This window comes from Colletotrichum chrysophilum, assembly GCF_026319265.1.
Source record: "Colletotrichum chrysophilum strain AFK26 chromosome Unknown scaffold_263, whole genome shotgun sequence".
In the NCBI taxonomy this organism is placed as follows: domain Eukaryota; kingdom Fungi; phylum Ascomycota; class Sordariomycetes; order Glomerellales; family Glomerellaceae; genus Colletotrichum; species Colletotrichum chrysophilum.
This window is the reverse complement of record NW_026517550.1, coordinates 18,515-37,149: the sequence shown is the minus strand read 5'-3', so window position 1 is coordinate 37,149 and position 18,635 is coordinate 18,515. Positions and strand designations below refer to the sequence as shown.

The 18,635-nt window shown below is 53.2% G+C and overlaps 5 protein-coding genes across 5 annotated transcripts; 2 read left to right on the top strand and 3 right to left on the bottom strand.

Moving 5' to 3' along the window:
* Positions 1 to 5,441: 5,441 nt before the first annotated feature.
* COL26b_013874 (uncharacterized protein) lies at positions 5,442 to 6,842 on the top strand (the record flags this gene model as incomplete). Its single annotated transcript, XM_053186461.1, has 1 exon — positions 5,442 to 6,842. The coding sequence occupies one exon, from the start codon at positions 5,442 to 5,444 to the stop codon at positions 6,840 to 6,842; it is 1,401 nt and encodes a 466-aa protein (XP_053029604.1).
* A 1,314-nt stretch (positions 6,843 to 8,156) lies between these two features.
* On the top strand, positions 8,157 to 9,283 carry AES1 (hormone-sensitive lipase HSL; the record flags this gene model as incomplete). The annotated part of the gene is made up of 3 exons (XM_053186460.1): positions 8,157 to 8,332; positions 8,385 to 8,851; positions 8,907 to 9,283. The coding sequence occupies 3 exons, from the start codon at positions 8,157 to 8,159 to the stop codon at positions 9,281 to 9,283; spliced, it is 1,020 nt and encodes a 339-aa protein (XP_053029603.1).
* Positions 9,284 to 9,509: 226 nt separating this feature from the next.
* COL26b_013872 (uncharacterized protein) lies at positions 9,510 to 10,448 on the bottom strand (the record flags this gene model as incomplete). The annotated part of the gene is made up of 1 exon (XM_053186459.1): positions 9,510 to 10,448. One exon carries the CDS (start codon positions 10,446 to 10,448, stop codon positions 9,510 to 9,512), a length of 939 nt encoding a protein of 312 aa, XP_053029602.1.
* A 751-nt stretch (positions 10,449 to 11,199) lies between these two features.
* On the bottom strand, positions 11,200 to 14,103 carry COL26b_013871 (uncharacterized protein; the record flags this gene model as incomplete). The annotated part of the gene is made up of 1 exon (XM_053186458.1): positions 11,200 to 14,103. One exon carries the CDS (start codon positions 14,101 to 14,103, stop codon positions 11,200 to 11,202), a length of 2,904 nt encoding a protein of 967 aa, XP_053029601.1.
* Positions 14,104 to 15,323: 1,220 nt separating this feature from the next.
* Positions 15,324 to 16,751, bottom strand: COL26b_013870 (uncharacterized protein; the record flags this gene model as incomplete). Its single annotated transcript, XM_053186457.1, has 3 exons — positions 15,324 to 15,540; positions 15,597 to 16,585; positions 16,632 to 16,751. 3 exons carry the CDS (start codon positions 16,749 to 16,751, stop codon positions 15,324 to 15,326), a joined length of 1,326 nt encoding a protein of 441 aa, XP_053029600.1.
* Between the last annotated feature and the right edge of the window lie 1,884 nt (positions 16,752 to 18,635).

The window sequence follows — 18,635 nt, the reverse complement described above, 5'->3', positions numbered from 1 at the left end:
CCAGGGAGGCACCCGGACTTCTCGGACGGGCCGGAGCCTCCTAAATGTCGCCTCAAGAACTGGCGCAAAGGCAAATACAAACGGAGAAAGCTTACGTGGCCGGACCTATCTCGAAAGGAAAACGCGTGGCGCAATAAAATGTTTTCCGAAGCGGCGTCTCTATTCTGGTGGAAGTTGGATGTTAGGTTCCAACCTTGTCGGTTGTCCAGTACCAACTTCGTTGTGGCGAACGAGAAAATTACGGCCGACTTCTTTCCTGTTTTCTGCGATTCATTGCGCGCCATGCCGAGCTTATCGACTTTTGTTTCGGAGCCTATGCATCCCGACCGATCGCTCCAGGACTCAGCAGATGGCTACCCATTTATTGCTCAGCTCTTCCAGAGCCATGAAGTGTCAAATCTCGACAGCGACTTCTCTGGGATTCGTCGGTTTCTTCAGAAAGCTATAATTTCTTCTCGGCAGTGGTCAGGCGGACCGTTCATCGACGAACTTCACATGGTTCATATCGATTACCACCTCTGGTTACATAACACAGATGGTTTCGATCTTCTAAAAGGCTTGAACTTTTGCTGTCTTCATCGAGATCCGGACTATAGAAGTATGGGCGATCTACGCGATATTCTCGGTGCTTCACGGAACTTGTCAAGCCTACGGCTTTGCTTCGACATCGTCGGGCAAGAGATCCCCTCTTTCCCATCTGAACGCGTTCCTAGTTCCGAAGGTCTGAGGTGTGTGACTCTCGGCCGGACAAACCAGTGCCTTTTTGCTTCCCTACCGCGCATGCCCCGGCTGGAATCGCTATATTTGGACGGAGTGCCTTTCTCTTTGAATGGGTTGGCCTCTTTTCTCGAGAAGAATGCGGATACGTTGCGGCACCTTCACTTGAATATGACTCCCGAAAACTCCTTGCCACCAAGATTTATAAGAAATATTCCAAATTTGAACTTAGAGACTTTCGGGCTGGAACATGGCGGAGTATGTCGCATTCACCGGACTGGATCTACGGCAGACAGCATCTTGGACAAGGGGACCCAAACATTCGATGATGACATCTACCTTGACAGCGATGGGTCCTACGAGCCAGGAAACGACGATTTGGATGAACTGGAGTCTATCACGGAAGACGACATCACCGCAGGTCAGCCCGTTATGTCCTGGGAAGATGACGAACGACCAATGTATGCTCGCGAACATATGTCGCACCTCCGCCACCTGGAACAATTTAAAGCAGGTGGTGGTGAGGGACCCGCAATGTGGCATTTTAAAAAGCGGAATGGCGAGGAGGCGTGGGGAGAAGACCCGTTGGAGTTCTGGCCAGATTGGGAAGGGAGTGAGGCAGGTGACGTACGTGAGCCGCTGTCTGCTCATTGCAAAGCGTCTGCATTGATACCGAGAAAGACGAAACCTCTCACGAGAAGCTTCTTTTTTAAGTGGGATGAGCCTGAAATAAATGGTCGGATTGTAAGGATCGACAAGTACTGGAATAAAGCTGTGGCCGACAAGAACATTAACATCCAAGCAACAGGTCCCTATCAACCCCGATACATAGGTCCACATCACCTCCAATTCATACCAGGATGGTAATGAGGCTAGAATTACACTGTAGATAGCGGTTATAGAGGTTTTCAATATAGAAAGGTGGCGATGTCTTGATATTGAAGGGAGCAGTGGGATATAGGTCGTGGATGCGTGGAAAGCAAGCTTAAGACGACTCACGCTCTCATAACATACGCTGGAGGCTATCTGTAGAGGGTTTCTGTAACCTAGCCCATCTTAGCCCTCACAGCGTCAGAACACGGTAGTCAAAACGGTGTATTCGCAAGCGGTAACCTGCTTTATGAAAGTATGGGAAAAGATTAAGAGGGCAGAAGGATATACCGCGATTGACTGAGTTATTATTCGACCTTCTATGAGGAACAGACTGACTTGGATGTCGAGTCTTGGTCTTTCAATTTGTCGAATGAATGATGAACGACGCGCTCATCACATAAGGTATGTTGCCATAGGGGATAGCCTCAATGTATTCAATCTGAAAAGTTACTCTCCCCCTTGTCCCACGCAGCAGATGTCTGCCAAACTGTGTCGCGTGACATAAGCGTGGTCCGATGGAACAGTTTTCTCCTGACTCACTGATAAGGGTTTCGTCATAATTTAAGCCCCAATCGTTCCCGATGCATTGGGTTTGGCTACACTCTTAGCGCTTGGTGTCATGATGTTCAGAACAAGAGTGTGATGAGACCCTGGATGTCACTGATGTCCTCAGCAGCGGCTTTCCAGACCTCGTAAATACGGTATATCTCGTCTACATCGGCCTTCACTGTATTATGGCCAATTGAACCCTGTTACAACGATGGGTTAGCGTTCAGCAGTTGCGAACCCCGAATGTCGGAAAGAAGACACAAATCGATCATGGAAGACAAACGATGAGGACATACCGGAACTTCTGGAAGGGCTGTCTTGCTGAGAATGCCAATGTAAGGGACGTTGGACCATATTCTTGGTCAACACGGACGGAAGGGCTGAAAGTTTTCGAAAGCTCGACCGTGGCGACTCGGTGCCCTTGTCTACCCCTCGTAGGACAACTGAGATGCTTTTGGTGGCTGTGTTATACGTGATGGTGATGATCGAGTCTGTGCTTATGGCGGGGTTTAGTGCTTTGCCAGGTCAACTGAAGCGTCGATGAACTCTCTGATGACAGACTCATCGACACCTGAAGAGTCGTGCTGATATGTGGAATCGACAGAGTCTTCAGGCAGAATCATGTCCTAACTACAAAGTTGTTCGCACCGCCTTTCAATGCCCAGAACGGATTCGCGTTTGAACTTGCGTTCGCCACTGCCATGGTCCCATTGCCAGGGACAACGTCGTAGCGGACGACATTGTCCGACGCGAGGATAGAAACTCCTGGGGCGACCTGATCTGCGTTCATCAGCATATACATCTTAGCTCAAGGACTGCACGGATGTCGCAGAAGTCTTCGACTTAGGTGGTATAGTGGTTCGAGTTGATATCCAGGAGAAGATCGCCAAGTTGCGCTGATAACTTGTTGCAAATACAGTCTGCCCCTATACTCAAGCTTAGACATGATTCAAAGTACTTGAGAGAATGGTTGCCCGAGCTGACAAAAGAGGCGGCAGTGACCGCTCCTGGTAGGCAGGCAAGAAGCAAGCTGAGACATATGATTGATGGATCAAGAAACTTCGCAAAAGAGATTGTGACGACTGGCAATGATGTGGAATCCGGGTTGACGAGATGGCCCATCGCATTCTGACCCAGTATTACTTTCTGGGCCAAGACTGCGACAGCTTCTCGACTTTAGATCCCTTGATCTTCTTCGTCATTGTAGCTTGGTATCAACTGTGCTTGGGAGACCTCGTCACCAGCCCGCCTGCTAGAGACGTACGTGGTGACCACGCAAAGCTTGTCCGAGAGATCGAAACCACAGGCGCTGTCCTGTTGAAGAATGTCAACAACACGCTGCCTCTCACTGCACCTATGAACATTGTCGTTTTCGGCAAAAATGCTGGCGATCTGACCGACGGCCTCATTTATCAATATCCACCTGCAACAAACGTCGGGTTCAATTACGGGACCTTGGACATTGGTGGAGGGTCTAGCAGCGTTCGCCATACTGTACTGGGTCACGCCCCTGGACGCCATCGAGGAGCGTGTGAAGGTTATTGGTGCTTGCGTGCAGTATCCTTAACAATGAGCGTCTCGCTGCTGGGGACTTTCACAGTATCCATCCCGTACCTGTAGTGTGCATCGTCTTTCTCAAGACATTCGCGGCTGAGGTATCGACCGCGTCTCATTTGAGGCTGATTGGAACTCTGCAGCAGTTGTCCCGCAGGTTGCGAATATGTGTACCAACACCTTGGTAGTTACCTACTCCGTCGGCATCAACACGATGCCATGGGCTAGCCACCTCAATGTTAGCGCTATCATCGCTGCTCATCCGCCCGGGGAACAGACCGCCAATTCCATTGCGAACGTCCTTTGGGGCGATTACATCCGGTCTGGTAGATTACCATACACCATACCAGCGACGGAAGCGGACTGTGAAATTGCGATCACGAATCTCACCAGTGATGGGGTAACTTCCCCGGATGCCTGGCAATCCAACTTCACCGAATGTCTGATGATTGGTTCCTGACATTTCGATGCGATGGGCATCGACCCTTTGTATGAGTTTGGGTTCGGTCTCAGTGACAAAACCTTTGATCTCGCGTCAGACCTTCCGGTCAAAACCTTGACGGACAACATGACATCTTTGGCTCTCGCAAGCAATGGCTGGTCTATACCTCTGAGCGAACTGTTTATCTCGGTGTGTCAAAAACGAGTGATCGCAGTGGCGCAACCATTGTTCAGCTCTACCTGTCGATGCCCGCCGATTCGGCCCATCTGGCACGCCTGTGAGGCTTCTTCAGGGGTTCTTGAAGATTGAACTTGTTGCAGGTGAAACCCGTGAGGTGGCCTTTGAGTTGGACCGGCGAGACGTCAGCTATTGGGATACCACTGTGTAGACCTGGCCTGTTCCCACTGGAAAAATCCGCCTCGAGGTTGGGTTCAGCTCTAGGAATCTGCCAAAATCGGCTGAAGTAACAATCTTGTGAGGGCATGCCTCTGCTGCCTGTACGTTACATCAATTCACCAAAGACGATGAAGAGGGATGACAGTGAGAACCACAGCGAGGACGCGAGGGGCGACATCATGGAACATTACTGCAGTAGAACAAATGCCTGAATTCAGCGATTCTCTGTGAAGACCACACCTGCACGGCAACTTGCTGCGCAATTTCAGGCGCCATCCTGTGAGCCTATCGCGCTGCCTTGAAGTATGAGACCTTCGCAACCCTGTAGTCTCGATGAACCGATTCATGGCGGTAATGACGTAGAGGAAAGCCCAATGGTTTGGTAACGCTAACGGGGTGCAACAGAGTTCCAAAGGTCTGGATCTTCAACTGTTCCGCGCCATGGATTTCTCGGCGTGAGATATGCCAATTATCTCTTGGCACACCAAGACACAGAATGCTTCTACTGACACAAGTCAAATCCAATAGCGCCAGTTGACGGTGTGAGAGTCTGTTGACAGGGATGGGTGGACCTGCATCAGGGGGTCCCCGATCTGTTCGTCTGATCCAACGATCTCACCCCCCTTCCCGCCCTTCACCCCACCGGTAGCGTCATCCAGTCCACTGTCTCGGTGAGCGGCCGTGAACCCCACCTTCACCTTGATTTCTACCCCGCACCGCCGAAGGTGAACCGGTTTAAAAAATTTCCAACGTCGGCCGCCCGTTCACTCACGCCAAGTCTCACTCAACTGCTGCTAAAGAAGCTAAGCTTTTGAAGGCTGCGTCATCCAGAAAGTCCCTCATTTACATTCCTTCACCAGGCCCAGAACCCCGAATCCAGAGCTGCCCAGAGACTAGAGGGAGCGCCACGATGGACGAGCTAACGGCGTGGGCGAAATCCCACGGAGCTGCCCTGCACCCATCAGTCGAAATCTACAACGATCCAGCAACGGGAAACTCATTCCGCGTCTCCCCAGCAAGTGCCGGTGTCAAACCCGGCGATACGGTCGTCACCTGCCCCCTGGGTCTCACGCTATCTTATCTCAACGCCACCACCACACCGAACCCAGGCTTCCACCACGAAGACACACCTCCCTTCCCACCATCATTCCTCAAGAGCGTGCCTCCACATGTCATTGGTCGCTTCTTCCTCATCAACCAGTACCTTCTTGGTAAGGACTCGTTCTGGTACCCTTACATCAGGACCCTGCCACAACCAGAACACCTCCAGTCATGGGCACTGCCCCCGCTCTGGCCATCCGACGACATTGAGCTGCTGGAAGACACCAACATCCATGTTGCCATCACCGAAATCAAAGCACGCCTGAAGTCGGAATACAAACAAGCTATCGCTGCCTTCGGTGAAGACCCCGTCCGCAAAGACTACACACGCCTCCTTTACAACTGGGCCTACTGCATCTTCACCAGTCGGAGTTTCCGCCCGTCCCTGGTCATCCCCGCTAGCCGGCAGCACACCCTCTCCCTCCCAGAAGGCTGCGCCATCGACGACTTCTCTCTACTCCTCCCTCTCTTCGACGTCGGAAACCACTCGACGTTGGCCAAGATCTCCTGGGACCACCCGGAAGATGCCGTCGACACCTGCGCGCTGCGAACGCTAGACGCCTACGGCCCAGGCGACCAGGTGTACAACAACTACGGCACCAACAAGACGAACGCCGAACTGATGCTGGCCTACGGCTTTCGGATAGACGAATCAGAGGGTTTGCATAACGACTACGTTCACGTCCAGAAGCGAGGCGCCGCGCCCTCGGCGGAGGTCGGTGCTGGGTCGGCGACGAAGCCCAGGGACTATCTCATCTCCCTGCGGCCGGTGGCGCACACAAGTTCTGTGGCTGCGCGGTTCGTGCAGCTGGTACCTGACGTCGACGCTGAGAAGATCTTACCTGCGTTTAGGCATGTGCAGGACACCATGATCTGGGACCTAATCCTGGCGCAGACGACGGAGGAGCACCGGGATGAGCTGTTGCCGTTGCCGGATGGCGTCGAGGGTGCTGCGGTGAATCAAGAGCGATTAAGAATGGTTCTGACGGGTCGTGTTCCGGAGGATTCGACGCCGTTGTTGGAGCAGACTGTGGCAATTATTCAAAACAAGATCTTCCAGGAGCTGGAACGACTCGATCAGTCTGAGTTTGAGCTGGACGAGTCCGAGGCAACCAGAAATCAGCTCATGGCGTGTGAATACCGGAGGCAGTGCAGGAAAGTTCTAATGAACGCCCTCGAGTCAATGGGGATGACTGAAGAGTCAGCGTGAGGTTGTAGTCAGGGTTGCGACGGAGTATTAGAGGCTTCTAAGATTTCCTTAAGGGCAAAAGCCTCTCATAGAATACGGATACCATGAGCATGAAGTCAAACCAAACATGGGCAAACGGCTCATACGCTTCGGTCATATGGACTTGAAAAGAAACGACTTGTATGAATCGCGCCATGAATTTGTGAGCATATTCATATGTTTACTTGATCGACTTTCGTTAGGAAGCCTCCTGCTGTATGCAATTGTTGCTCACCAAATCGTTTGGTGAGTTCGCGCGTGATAAAAGTTCTGGACAGTTACAAGACGGAGCGACATCCTGCTTGCATGACACTCGGCAGTAAATGACGGTAAATAAAGTTGCATGGGTGCTTCCAAGTTTGTAACAGATTCAAAGAGAATGATCGGCATTAATCTTATCTGAGATTGTGTCACTGCACGTAGACTCAAACTGTCTTGAAATGAGTGTGAAGCCAGTAGGGACGTGTAAGCAGCCTAGATGATCGCCCGTTCATTCGGAGCCGCTGTCCTCTTCGGATCCGATCCAGGCTCAATAAGAAATTAACCGTTTCAAACTCAAATTCAAGAGGAAAGGCACACACAAAGCAATATTTAATTAAACCAGCAATCCAGGCCTTCTCCTCAAGCTCCCGCTCATCCGGCGGTGCCAACCAATGTGGATCCCCCGCGTTTCCCCTTTGGGGTCGGGGATGCCCTCCCTCCGCGCACCCGCATAAACACCACGCTACCCAACCCAGTTCGCCATCTCGCCAACAACCCACAACCCAGCTTCCCCTCGTTCCTCTGGCGGTTCATCCCATTCCCAACCGATCCACGGACCCGGGTTCTGCGGTCTAATCAGGCACGCCAGGCTCCGCTTCCGTGCTGCCCCTGATCTTTTCCGCCAATGGACCGGCAGCAACGGCGAGGCGGGGGTGACAGCTGACGATCCCGGTTTGGGTATGGCTTCGGAGACGCGGTGCCGGCGATGGACGGGTGGTGAGATGAGGCGATGGGAAGATATAAAGCCGGTGGGATGAACGCTCGAAATTGTTTTTAATCTGGCCATTTGATCGCCAAGCCAGAGTTTTTCCTTCTCTCGTCTTCAGAGTTCCTCAAGATGGCTCGTCTCACGGCTTCGATCCTTGTTGCGACCGGTCTTGCTGGCGCTGCCAACGCGCAGGCTGCGGTGTGGGGGCAGTGTGGAGGAACAGGATGGACGGGGGCGACAAGCTGTGCTGCGGGGGCTTATTGCTCTTCGCAGAACCCTTGGTACTGTGAGTTGATGCTTTTCACGGAATTCAAGATTTGATACTCATGGAGTCAGTCCAATGTGTCCCTGGCACCGTCGCCGCGTCAACTTCAACCGCCGTTAGCGTCCCGGCCACAACCACGGTCCGAACAACGACGACCACCGTCCAGACCACCTCGTCCGCCGCCGCGACGGCTACGGCCACTAGCTCACCCTCCGGAGTGAAGTACATCATCACCTTGTAAGCCTCCCTTACCCTGTACCTACTGAACAGTCACCAACACCTCATTCAGTGGCGACTCCTACTCCCAAACAGGCTTCAACATCAACTCCACAAAGCCCAACCCGCAGAACCCCCTCGGAAACCCCGATCTCCCCGGCTGGACCGCCTCGGGCGGCCTCGACTGGGTCGGCTTCATGGTGACGCAGTTCAACGCCAGCCTGGTCTACAGCTATAACCTCGCCTACGGCGGCGCCACCACCGACGCGACGCTCATCGCGCCGTACGCGAGCACCGTGCTGAGCTTCATCGACCAGGTGACCGAGTTCTCGCGCAGCCTGGCGTCGAAGCCGAGCTGGGCTCCCTGGACGGCGGATAACACCCTTGCTGGGGTCTGGATGGGTGTGAATGATGTTGGCAACGCTTTCTGGCTGAGTAACAGGGAGACGCTGCTCGTTCAGGTCCTGGGCAAGTACTTTGATCAGCTGCAGATTCTGTACAACGCTGGAGTAAGGAAGTTTGTGCTGCTAAGCGTACCTCGTGAGTCTTCCACGATCCGGTACCTTCGATAACAAAAGCTTCTAACACATGACAGCCACGCAAAAGACGCCCCTGATGCTCGCCAACGGCGCCGACTCGAATGCGCAGCTTGCGGCGGCGATCAAGCAGTACAACGATCTCATCAACAGCAACCTCGCAGCCTTCAAAGCCAAGAACTCGGGTGTGACGTCCTGGGTTGTTGATACCACTGCGGCTTTTGACAAGGCCATCAACAACCCTACGGCTTATGGCGCTCCTGATGCTACTTGTTACAACGCCGACGGTGTCAGCTGCCTATGGTTCAACGACTACCACCCTGGCGTGGCCATTCAGAAACTTGTGGCACAGGCTGTTGCACAGACTGTTGGCGCACCGTTCTTCAAGGGTAAGTTCAGATTCCAGTACAGGGTCAACGTAACTGACGACGTGTAGTATAAGAGGCAAGCTTGGTGCGTAGATCTCTTAAGATCCTAACTGAGAGGTTCTCGTATTAGAGAGGGTTTATTTAGCAGACAAGCAAAATATAAAATGAGTTTTTCCAAGTTATGTTGCTATGATATCAAATATTCTGCTTCTCATGCGAGATCTCCATATACATAACACCCTCGCCATCGTATTACACCTCCTACTTGGTTTTAATTCATCAACACAACTTCCCTCAGGCGCTTTTGGCAATATCATCGCTCACAAATACAATCCGATCCCCGCCAACCCGCGCCTTCCCCCATGCCGACTCAACATCCTTAAACGCCTCCACCGTGACACCCTTCCTCTCCAACTTGGCCGCAATCTCAACCATACCCCCAAGCTCCTTCGCATACTCCTCCATCGTCCAGCTTCCAGGCCCTGCCCCCCTTAACGCGACCCTCTTCCCCCTCAGAATCGCCCCGGGCAGCAGCATCGTCTCATCCCGCGACACAGAGCCGATGTGGATGTATTGCACCTCCCTCTCCGACTTGGGCAACGCCTTCAACATCCCCGCGGCCGCGTCGCCGTACACATAGTCCAAAACGACGTCGAACTCGCCCAGCTTAGACCAGTCCGTCTCGGGCTTCAACACAATCCTCTCGTCAAGCGGCATCTCCGCCAGCGCGGCCTCGTTTCTCGCGATCCCAATCACCCTGCCCGCGCCCTTTGACCTCACAACATCGACGGCGACCCGCCCGCTGGCGCTCGTCGCTCCGAGAATGGCGACGGTGAACCCGGGCTTTTGCGGTGCTGCGCGCGCGGAGATGGCCATCCAGCTGCTCATGATCGGGTTCATGAACGCTGCGGCCGTGACCGGGTCCGCATTGTCAGGCAGCTTGGCGACGAAGTGTCGCTCGATGTTGACGAATTCTGAAAATGAGCCGAACTGGAGGGAGGCGAAATAGTACCGCTGGCCTGTTGTCGGGTCTTCGCCGACGCCGTCGACGCCGGGGTGGTGAGGCAGGGTGGTGGAGGTGTAGTGCTTCCCGGAGGCGCGGGAGAGGACGAGGCGGTGGATGCCGGCTGCGAGGACGCGGAGGCGGATCTGGGATTGTGAGGGTGCTGGGAGGTCTGGGACTGTGGTGTAGGTTGGGGGAGAGCCCCAGGCGTTGACGATGGCGGCGTGCATCTTTGGTGCTTGGACTATGTGGTAGTGGTGTGGTGCGAAGATGTTACGTGAGTGAGAGATAAAAAGAAACAAAAAGTGAGAGAGTCTGGTGTTCATTGTGGTTGAAACTTTTGGCATTCTTGAGATGACTCTTATATACAACCTATGCGCACACATGGGACCGTTTTCATAGACCGCCTCCACTACCAGGTGCGCGATGAGTAAGTGGTCTCACTGGAATGTAGCAGAGAGGCACATTGTGGCTGCGAGATGCTGAGTGTGCGTGCATACGAATACATAACGTGCTTTACGTGAAGTGGAAGCCCGCGCGGTCGGCGTTATTCCAAACCGCCGGAGAGCCGCGCGCGGGTCCCAAGACGGAATGGTGCTCGCGCTCGCGGTGATGCAGGCGATTGGCGGCTGAACCAAGCTTTCCAATTACATGCTAAGTATTTCCCACATTGGGCAAGTTTCCTCATCACGCATCCAATGCTGACATTCGCCGTGTTTGGCATGTTTTGGAGAGGCACATGCTGACTACTCCATGTGGCGTGGCAAGTTGTTTGTTCTTCGCTGTAGGGCTGACGGGCGCGCGCGACAAAAGTAGCTAGGCGCGAGCGGGGACCTTGAAATCGCCGTCGGCGATTTGGGATCTCGACATTGAGGACTCTTCTTCGTTGAGTCAAGCGTGGAGTTGATTCGGAAGTCGGCACGAAGAAAATGACGTGTTTCCCTCCGCCGTCCACGGTCCGCGGATCATCCGTGGTAATCATCAATACCCTCCGTAATATCTATCCAAATCGTCGTAACTCAGCTCGTAGTCGCCCTGCATGCCGCCTTCCATGATCCGCTCGAACCGGTCATAGCTGTCCATGCCGCCATCATCGTCGTCGTCTGTCCAATCCTCGTCTCCACCGTAGTCGTCGTTACGGATGCGACTCATCCTCTCCTGGGCCTTCACGAACTTCTTGTACTGATAATCGTAGTCGTTTTTATCCACCTTGTCACGGACTCGTTGAGACACACGAGGAATGCAGGGCTGCTCGGCGGAGCGACCGATGGCCCACTTGATGGCCTCGCCTAGAAAGGCGTCGTTATCGTCGCTGGCCAAGTACGTGTCCACGTTGGCATCTGGCTTCCCAAGCATTCCGTTCTCTGATAATATCTCCTGCAAGAAGGCGACAAAGTTCTGGATCCCCCAGTTCAGCCTGTAATAATTGATTGCAAACTCGCCTTGGACGATTGACTCCACAACCTGGTCCAAAATCTGAAGGACCTCGATGTGGCGCATGTTGCCGACCCGCTGAATGCGCTGCAACATGTCTTTCGTCCTTTCTTCACTTGTCGCCTGCCTTGACTTTGCAAACTTTTGCGGAATGCCGGAAGGGCTGACGTTGGAGTCGACTGGCAGACCCAAGTGATGGCGAGCGATATGAGCGATGTAGTCCATGTTTCCACGCTCCCAAATCTTGATTTCCGCGTAGCGCTCGTGGAATTTGGCAACACGGTCAACCTTCTTGAGGAGATCACCCCAGACATGGTACCGCTTGCCGTTAGACATCGTCGTGTACTTGACAAGGACATCGGAAGCTTTGGGCTCGCTCGTGGCGGGTGCGTTGAATCCGAGGAGATCCGTCCCGTGGAAGGCCAGGAACTTGTCGAATTCTGGCCAAGACGGCATATCAGGGTAGTCCCGCTTGGCGATGGTGTACAACACACCACTCCAGAGGGGGTCAGGCGTTCGGGTAAGAAGACGGATGCTCATGATAGTGCTCTGCAGTTTGGTCCGGAAATCACGCAACGCGGGCCAAACAGGCTCGCAGCGGAACAGCTCATACTCGGGGATTCCCTCGTCAAAGGGTATGCCCATCATGTCCGCCCGTCTCTCCTTGTCTTCCAACGTGAAATCCTCAAAGATGTAACAGTCCATGATGTGGAGATCGCGCTTCGCTTCATTCTTCCATTCCGATGTGAAGACGGCGTCGCACGTTTCGATAGACTTTCTCAAGCACTCGGCAATAACTTTGCCCGTTTCTTGCAGCTGTTCGAATGCGACTTCCACCTGGGAATCGATGATGTTGCGGATGTCAAGATAAAGTTGCAGGGAGAAGATGAAGTGAGATGGGTACATGCGCAGTTCCAGTACCTTCTCGAAGTCGAGCTCCATCTCCGGTTGACCTGGTATGACGGGAGGCTGCTCCTGAGTCTTCTTCAACGCCTTTACTGTAGCGATCTCCGGGAACAGGTCAAACATGCATGCGCTGTTGAATTGCATGAAGTCGGCCAAGGTGATGGGGCCGTACTGGGGTCGTCTGCGAGCTGAAGGAGGGATAGTCGGGACCTTCCCTGGCGGCATGTGATCGAAAATATCCCTGATACCATTGTATGCGGACCATGCGAGCCAGTCTGACTCCTCGCGCCAGATCTTCTCGTCTTGTTCCTCCTTCGTCGCGGGCTTGTCGTCGTAGTCGACATGCTCCATGCCGTATTCGAAGAACAGCATCTCCATCATCGCGTCATACGTGCCAAGCTTCGAGAGGCCATTTTCGCGAAGAATGGTGAAAAGCTCCCTCTCCATGCTGCGGAAGAGCTCGGCGGCGGCGTTGGTGATGACGGCGAGGGTGTTGAGCGAGACGGACTTGTCGTAGAAGTAGTCGGCCCAACGCTCGGCGACGTGGTTGCGGATGGTGTTGAAATCCTCGAAAAAGCAGTATATGAGCATATAGTAGTTGAGGTCCTCGTCGTCGACATCGTCGGGATCCCTGCCCACCGAGAAGCGGTCGACCCAGTCGCTGTCTCCACCCCTGCCTGACTTCTTGGCGCCACCCTTGGGCTTGGAGGCCTTCTTGCCCTTCTTGCCCTTGCCGCCTTTACCCTTCTTTTGGGCCTTCTTAACCGGCTTGCGGCCTGGAGCCTTAGCCTTCGGGGCTTCCTCTTCCTCTTCCTCAGAGTCAGACTCCGAGTCGGAATGCTCGGGATCGACCTCTTCTGCCTCGGGAGCCTTCGGCTTTGGCGTCTTTGCAGGCTTGCCTGGCTTCTGGAACTGGAGAAGGTTGAACATGTTATCCAGCAACTTCATGTCCAGGCGGTCGCTGGCCCTCCGAGGCTCTTCCTTCTGCTTCGGGCGTACTCCAGACACAGCGGACTCGAGCACGCCGAGAACCTTCTCCAACACCTTGATAATATGCTCGTGCTGCTGGTTGCTCAGCTTCAATTTGCCGGTCTTGTCTTGGTCGGCAGTCTTGGAATAGAACCGGGCGCTCTTCTTCCTTAATGCCACCACGTCCCGCAGGACCAGGATCGGGTCCCACGGGATTTCCTCAGGCTTGCTGTTGTTGGCGATTGTCTCCGCCATGTGTTCCAGCTCGCTCCAGTGCACCTTGTCAGAGGCCGCGTCCAGCTTGGGCTTCCTCGCTCCAGCGGACGAGCCATTGCCTTCGCTGGCATCCGGCGGTGTCGGGCTTGGCGTGAATTTGCTGGCGGTTTGCTTCAGCCAGTCGGTCACCCGCGCCTGGCCGAGCTTGTAGCGCTGCCAGGTGCTGGGGGACCGGAGCTTTCCGTCCACTGTCTCTTCTGGTGAACGATTCTTTGCTACCGGATCCTCTGGTGAACTTGATGAATGGGACAGCCGACGGGAAATGTGACGACGGGCGGGGATATCTTGACGACGTCGCATTCCATGGTGGGGTGGGGCAGGGAGAAGGCGCGAATCGAACGCGTCGCGTTGTGGTCCACTTAAGAAGCCTTCCTTCCATTTAATTGATTCCTCACCGAAGTCACCCTCGGTGAGTGTCGGTCAGCCTCGAATACGGCAAAGGGCACATCTCAACCATCCCTTTTTCTTCGTTTCTTACGATCGCTTCATGATTTCTGATGTTTCTCAAGGGCATTGGTCACACGGGGAATTCTGACTTTGACTTGACTTAATTGTGACTAACTGCTGCTGTTCTGCTTGCCCTCTGGCCACTGCATCTCGCGTCTCCCCCTTGCCCCGACTTCAACGTTCTCATATCGCCTTCATTTTAGCGTTCTTGACTTCCATAAGTGACTGTAACTCCATCAAGAGTCGTAAGAGTCAGAAGTGTAGGCATCGCTAGAGTGTCTGCCGCAGTTGTTGCAGTACCCGCGCGACACTGTGCCGGCGGCGAGGTTGTCGGTGCCTCCGCAGCTTCCCGTTTCGCGGCGCTTGCTGCACGTTCTTCTTGAGGTGATGCGAGTGTGGTGGATGCGGCCACACTTCATGCACTTGTAGCGGACATTTCTTCTGTAGCACATGGCGGGCAACGTTGATCGATGGTTATCTTGTTTGGTGTTTGGGCGGTTGATAAGATGGTGAGTTGATTGGGCTGGATTGCAATTTGTATGCGAGGGTGTGTTTGTTCTTCTGTGTTGTTCTGTGGAGGAAAAGAGAAAGCCATCTACCGGGACGGCCTTGACATATTTATACAATAGTTAATTCTGCGTTGTGACACAGAATCTCTCGAAGCCTGCAGTGATTTAGACGTAAAACTGTGAGTTCATCACGATGTTTACCGCAAAGGAGTCAAGTCAACAGCTGTGCGCGCTGATTCATGGTCAGCCGGCAAGAATGGCTAGCTCGATCGGGATGCCTAAGCCTGCGATCGTGACTATAACCGCGAGTTGGCTCATTCAGACGATTTTCGAGCACATACGCTGAGAGCCCAAATACTCAGACCGTCTCTGCCTTGGCTAATACTGATGTAGCCCTGGGAAACATTCCCACGTGTTGGAAACACCGTACATGAGCAGCATCCATGACTCAACAGCTCGGAGATCCACGAGTATCTAATCTTCAGTGGTGTTGATGTCCATTTTGTCTACTTGAACTACCATATCAAGGCCTCGCAACGGTTAAAGCCAGTCTGTATGTGGTCATCAGAGCTTCGCAACCGCCCGTGACTCGTAAGTGGCTCTCTCCTTCCCACTCAGCTCTCGTCTTGCTGGCCCTCCACGACTGCCATCGCCCAAGAATGCGTCTTTCTGGTCCTGATATTCCTTGCGGAATCGCCATTTGTGAGCCAACGATGGTGGTAGCTCTCCTCTCACAGCCTTTGCGAGGTACTCGCCCAGGACAGGCAAGAATTTGAAGGCACTGCGATCAAAGTGGTAAGATACTGGTGCAAATCTCGTTAGGGTAACGTCACTTACTGGCCACACCCAGCTCCTCCAATGAAGAGATTCTTATAGTCGGGATGATCATCCATGATGAAATCTCCTGTTGGGGTATCCGTGTACCAGCACATAGCGACTTTGCTGAATGGCCGATCCGCCAGCTCAGGAACTATCTCTCGAAGTCCTGCTCGCATCCTGTCCTCACCATCTGCCGGGGCAAAATCTGGTCGCTCCTTTGAAACAAGTGGAGGAGACGAAGCATTCGGAGTCAGCTTTCGGTCGTCGTCGCCTGGTGCTCGCGTATATCCCCAGCCATGGACCGCCATCTTGAACGTTTTGGTGTCCTCGTGCGGAGGGAAGTTGAACCAGCCAGTCGTGTAGTTGATGTAAATCGGAAGGTCACGGTACTTGACCATCTCCTCATCTGTCAATGGAAGATAAGCCAAGACTTGAGCCGTGGAAAGAGTCGAGTTGTACATAGGTATGAGTCCTGAGCCCCAAGCGCCTGCAGTCAAGATGAAGCGATCGCCTTTGACCGATGACTGAGTTCCAGCAAGAGTGCGGACGGCCGTGATGGTGTTATGAGCGTTGGTCTCGAACCCCACCACCGTGCCTGCCGGGCCGCAAATGAAAGAAATCCCGAGCTCAAGACACTCATCACGAAGTTGAATAATGGCCTTGCTTGCATCTGCCCATCCGGCTTGGTTGTGGTGATATGCAGAGAAGTTAGGCCCTGTAAGAGTACCTGTCAGAGTTGGGTAGATGCTTCTGGCAGTCTCGGCGTCCTTGAGAATCGACCATGGCAACTGATGCTTCGTCAACTGAGCAGTGGTCTTGTCCATCCATGACTCATCTCCAGGCTTCGGCGAGCCTGCCAAGATGTAGTTGGTTTGATAGAAGATCCCCTTGTACTTGGGGTCATCACGCCACCTGAGGTAAGCTTCGTGGGCAATGCGGTGATAGTCTTCGTCTGCGTAGTCGAATCTGATAACGCGGGAGATATCAGTGCTGGAGCCATCTGGAACCTTTGATAGTCAGTAAATGCCATCTATGGAGGATCTCGGCTCTTACCGGCGGCATTCGTCGATCCAGGACCTTGATGTTTTTGCAGCCATCCAAAGCTAGTTGGCGGGCGACGGATAAGCCAAATAACCCCGCACCAATGATGACAATTTGGGCGTTCTTATCCATGCTTCAGTGTTGGTGTTGGTGTTGGTGTGGTTGCCAGAAGATCCTTGATGAAGTCTTATCTATGCATATTCTCATGCCGAGATACGCTGTTCATGGCTTAAAGTAGGCAAACTCCTTCGGTCTCAATTAGGTATGATGCCGAAGTCCCACAGGCATCGGCCCCCACGAGCCGATTACGGGGCCGGTTCCCCGCACCGAGTGCTCCCAGCAATGGCGGACATCCGTTCACGTGACCGGAAGGTGCTGCGCAAGAGAAGCGTCCTACGCCGTGGAGTGACGGTTACACGAGCTGAGTTGATGGAACCCAACAAATAGAAACCCCATAAGAGAGCTGGCTGTCTAAGTCCAAATTGTCCACAGCTACGTCTTCCGCCAAGTTGAGATCCAATAAGAGTTGCCTCTGTGCAGCCGGTTCTTCATACAACGATCATCAACTTCAATCCCGGTATGGGATGCTTCAATTTCCAAGCTCGGTAATTGAATATCTAAGAATCGTATTACCAGTGAAGTCGGTTGAAACTGGAGCACTTATCACCTTCAAAGTCATTAATCGGACGACAGATTCCAACGGTTGCACGAGCATCTTGGCGGCGAACAAGACCTTCGGAAAAGCAGGCTAATTATTCAAGACAATAATGTATTCTAACTTCCGTCCAGAGTTGAACAGTCCAGACAATACGAAACTTGCTGCACTCAAACTATGTTGTTTAGGGACTGGCAGTGGGCACGGAGGTCTTCCGTCTCCAGTTCGCCACGGACCCACTATGCTGAGGTTCAAAGCCCAGTCGCACCCGTACCCACTGCCCCGGGGCACGATTCACAAGAATCCGGGGTAACGATGGCACAGGGCTGGCGACAACAATTCGTATCACCAATCCATCACTTTACCGGCCACAGAAGTGATACTAGACATGTAAAAGCTGGGCTCGGTCAAGGCTCAGAATACGCAGCGAGAAACGAGACAAGCTAGACCGGTAAAGACCACCTCCATTCATGCTTCGATTTGGTACTGAAGTTCCTGCTACCAAGTCGCTGTTCCTGAATAGAAATTCTCAGGCAGTTTCATCCCAGGTTTCCCTTAAAAAGAGTCGTTTTTCAAAAGAAATGATCACGAGCTTCCGGGTTATCTGATGTCATAATGGGTACACGTGCCGAACCACCGCCAACAAGCGGTTTCCCGCTGGCCGCCGCTCAACCGGCCTTCGGCTCGCTAACTGAGGATTTCCCCGCAGCACCGGCTTGCTGCCTCATTATCAACGCTTCGCTTCGCAGTCCAGCACCGTAACATACAGTGAAAATTGTTGCTGGAAACGACGATTTGAAATTCTTGTGCACGCTGAATCGAAAAAGATGTCTACACCTGAAGATCTTGTGAAGCTCGATGACTTCCAGAACATCTTCTCGCTGAAAGGGAAGGTTGCAGTCATATCTGGCGGGTCGCGTGGATTAGGTCTTCACACAGCCAGCGGGTAAGTTCAAGAACACAAGGTTCTATCTACCACTGGCAATGATGATGGCTAATTAGCTCTCCAGCTTTCTCCAAGCAGGGTGCTCCCGCGTTTACATAGTTGCCCGCAGCGAGGGCCCTTTGAACGATGCCGCAAAAGCCCTCAATGCACTCACAAACAAAAGCCCCGACGCCCGGGCAATCGCGATCGTTGCGGATATATCAACTCAAGCAGGATGCACACAGATGGCCGCTGAAATTAGCAAAACCACGGATCATGTCGACATTTTGGTTGCCAACGCCGGTGCAACTTTCATCGGCCACATGGACGATTACAAGGAAGATGATTTCGACCGTGTCATGAAAATGAACGTCAGCAGCATCTTTTTCTCGGCCCAAAAGTATGCCGGTCCCTCAAGTATTTGACGTTGTGCGCA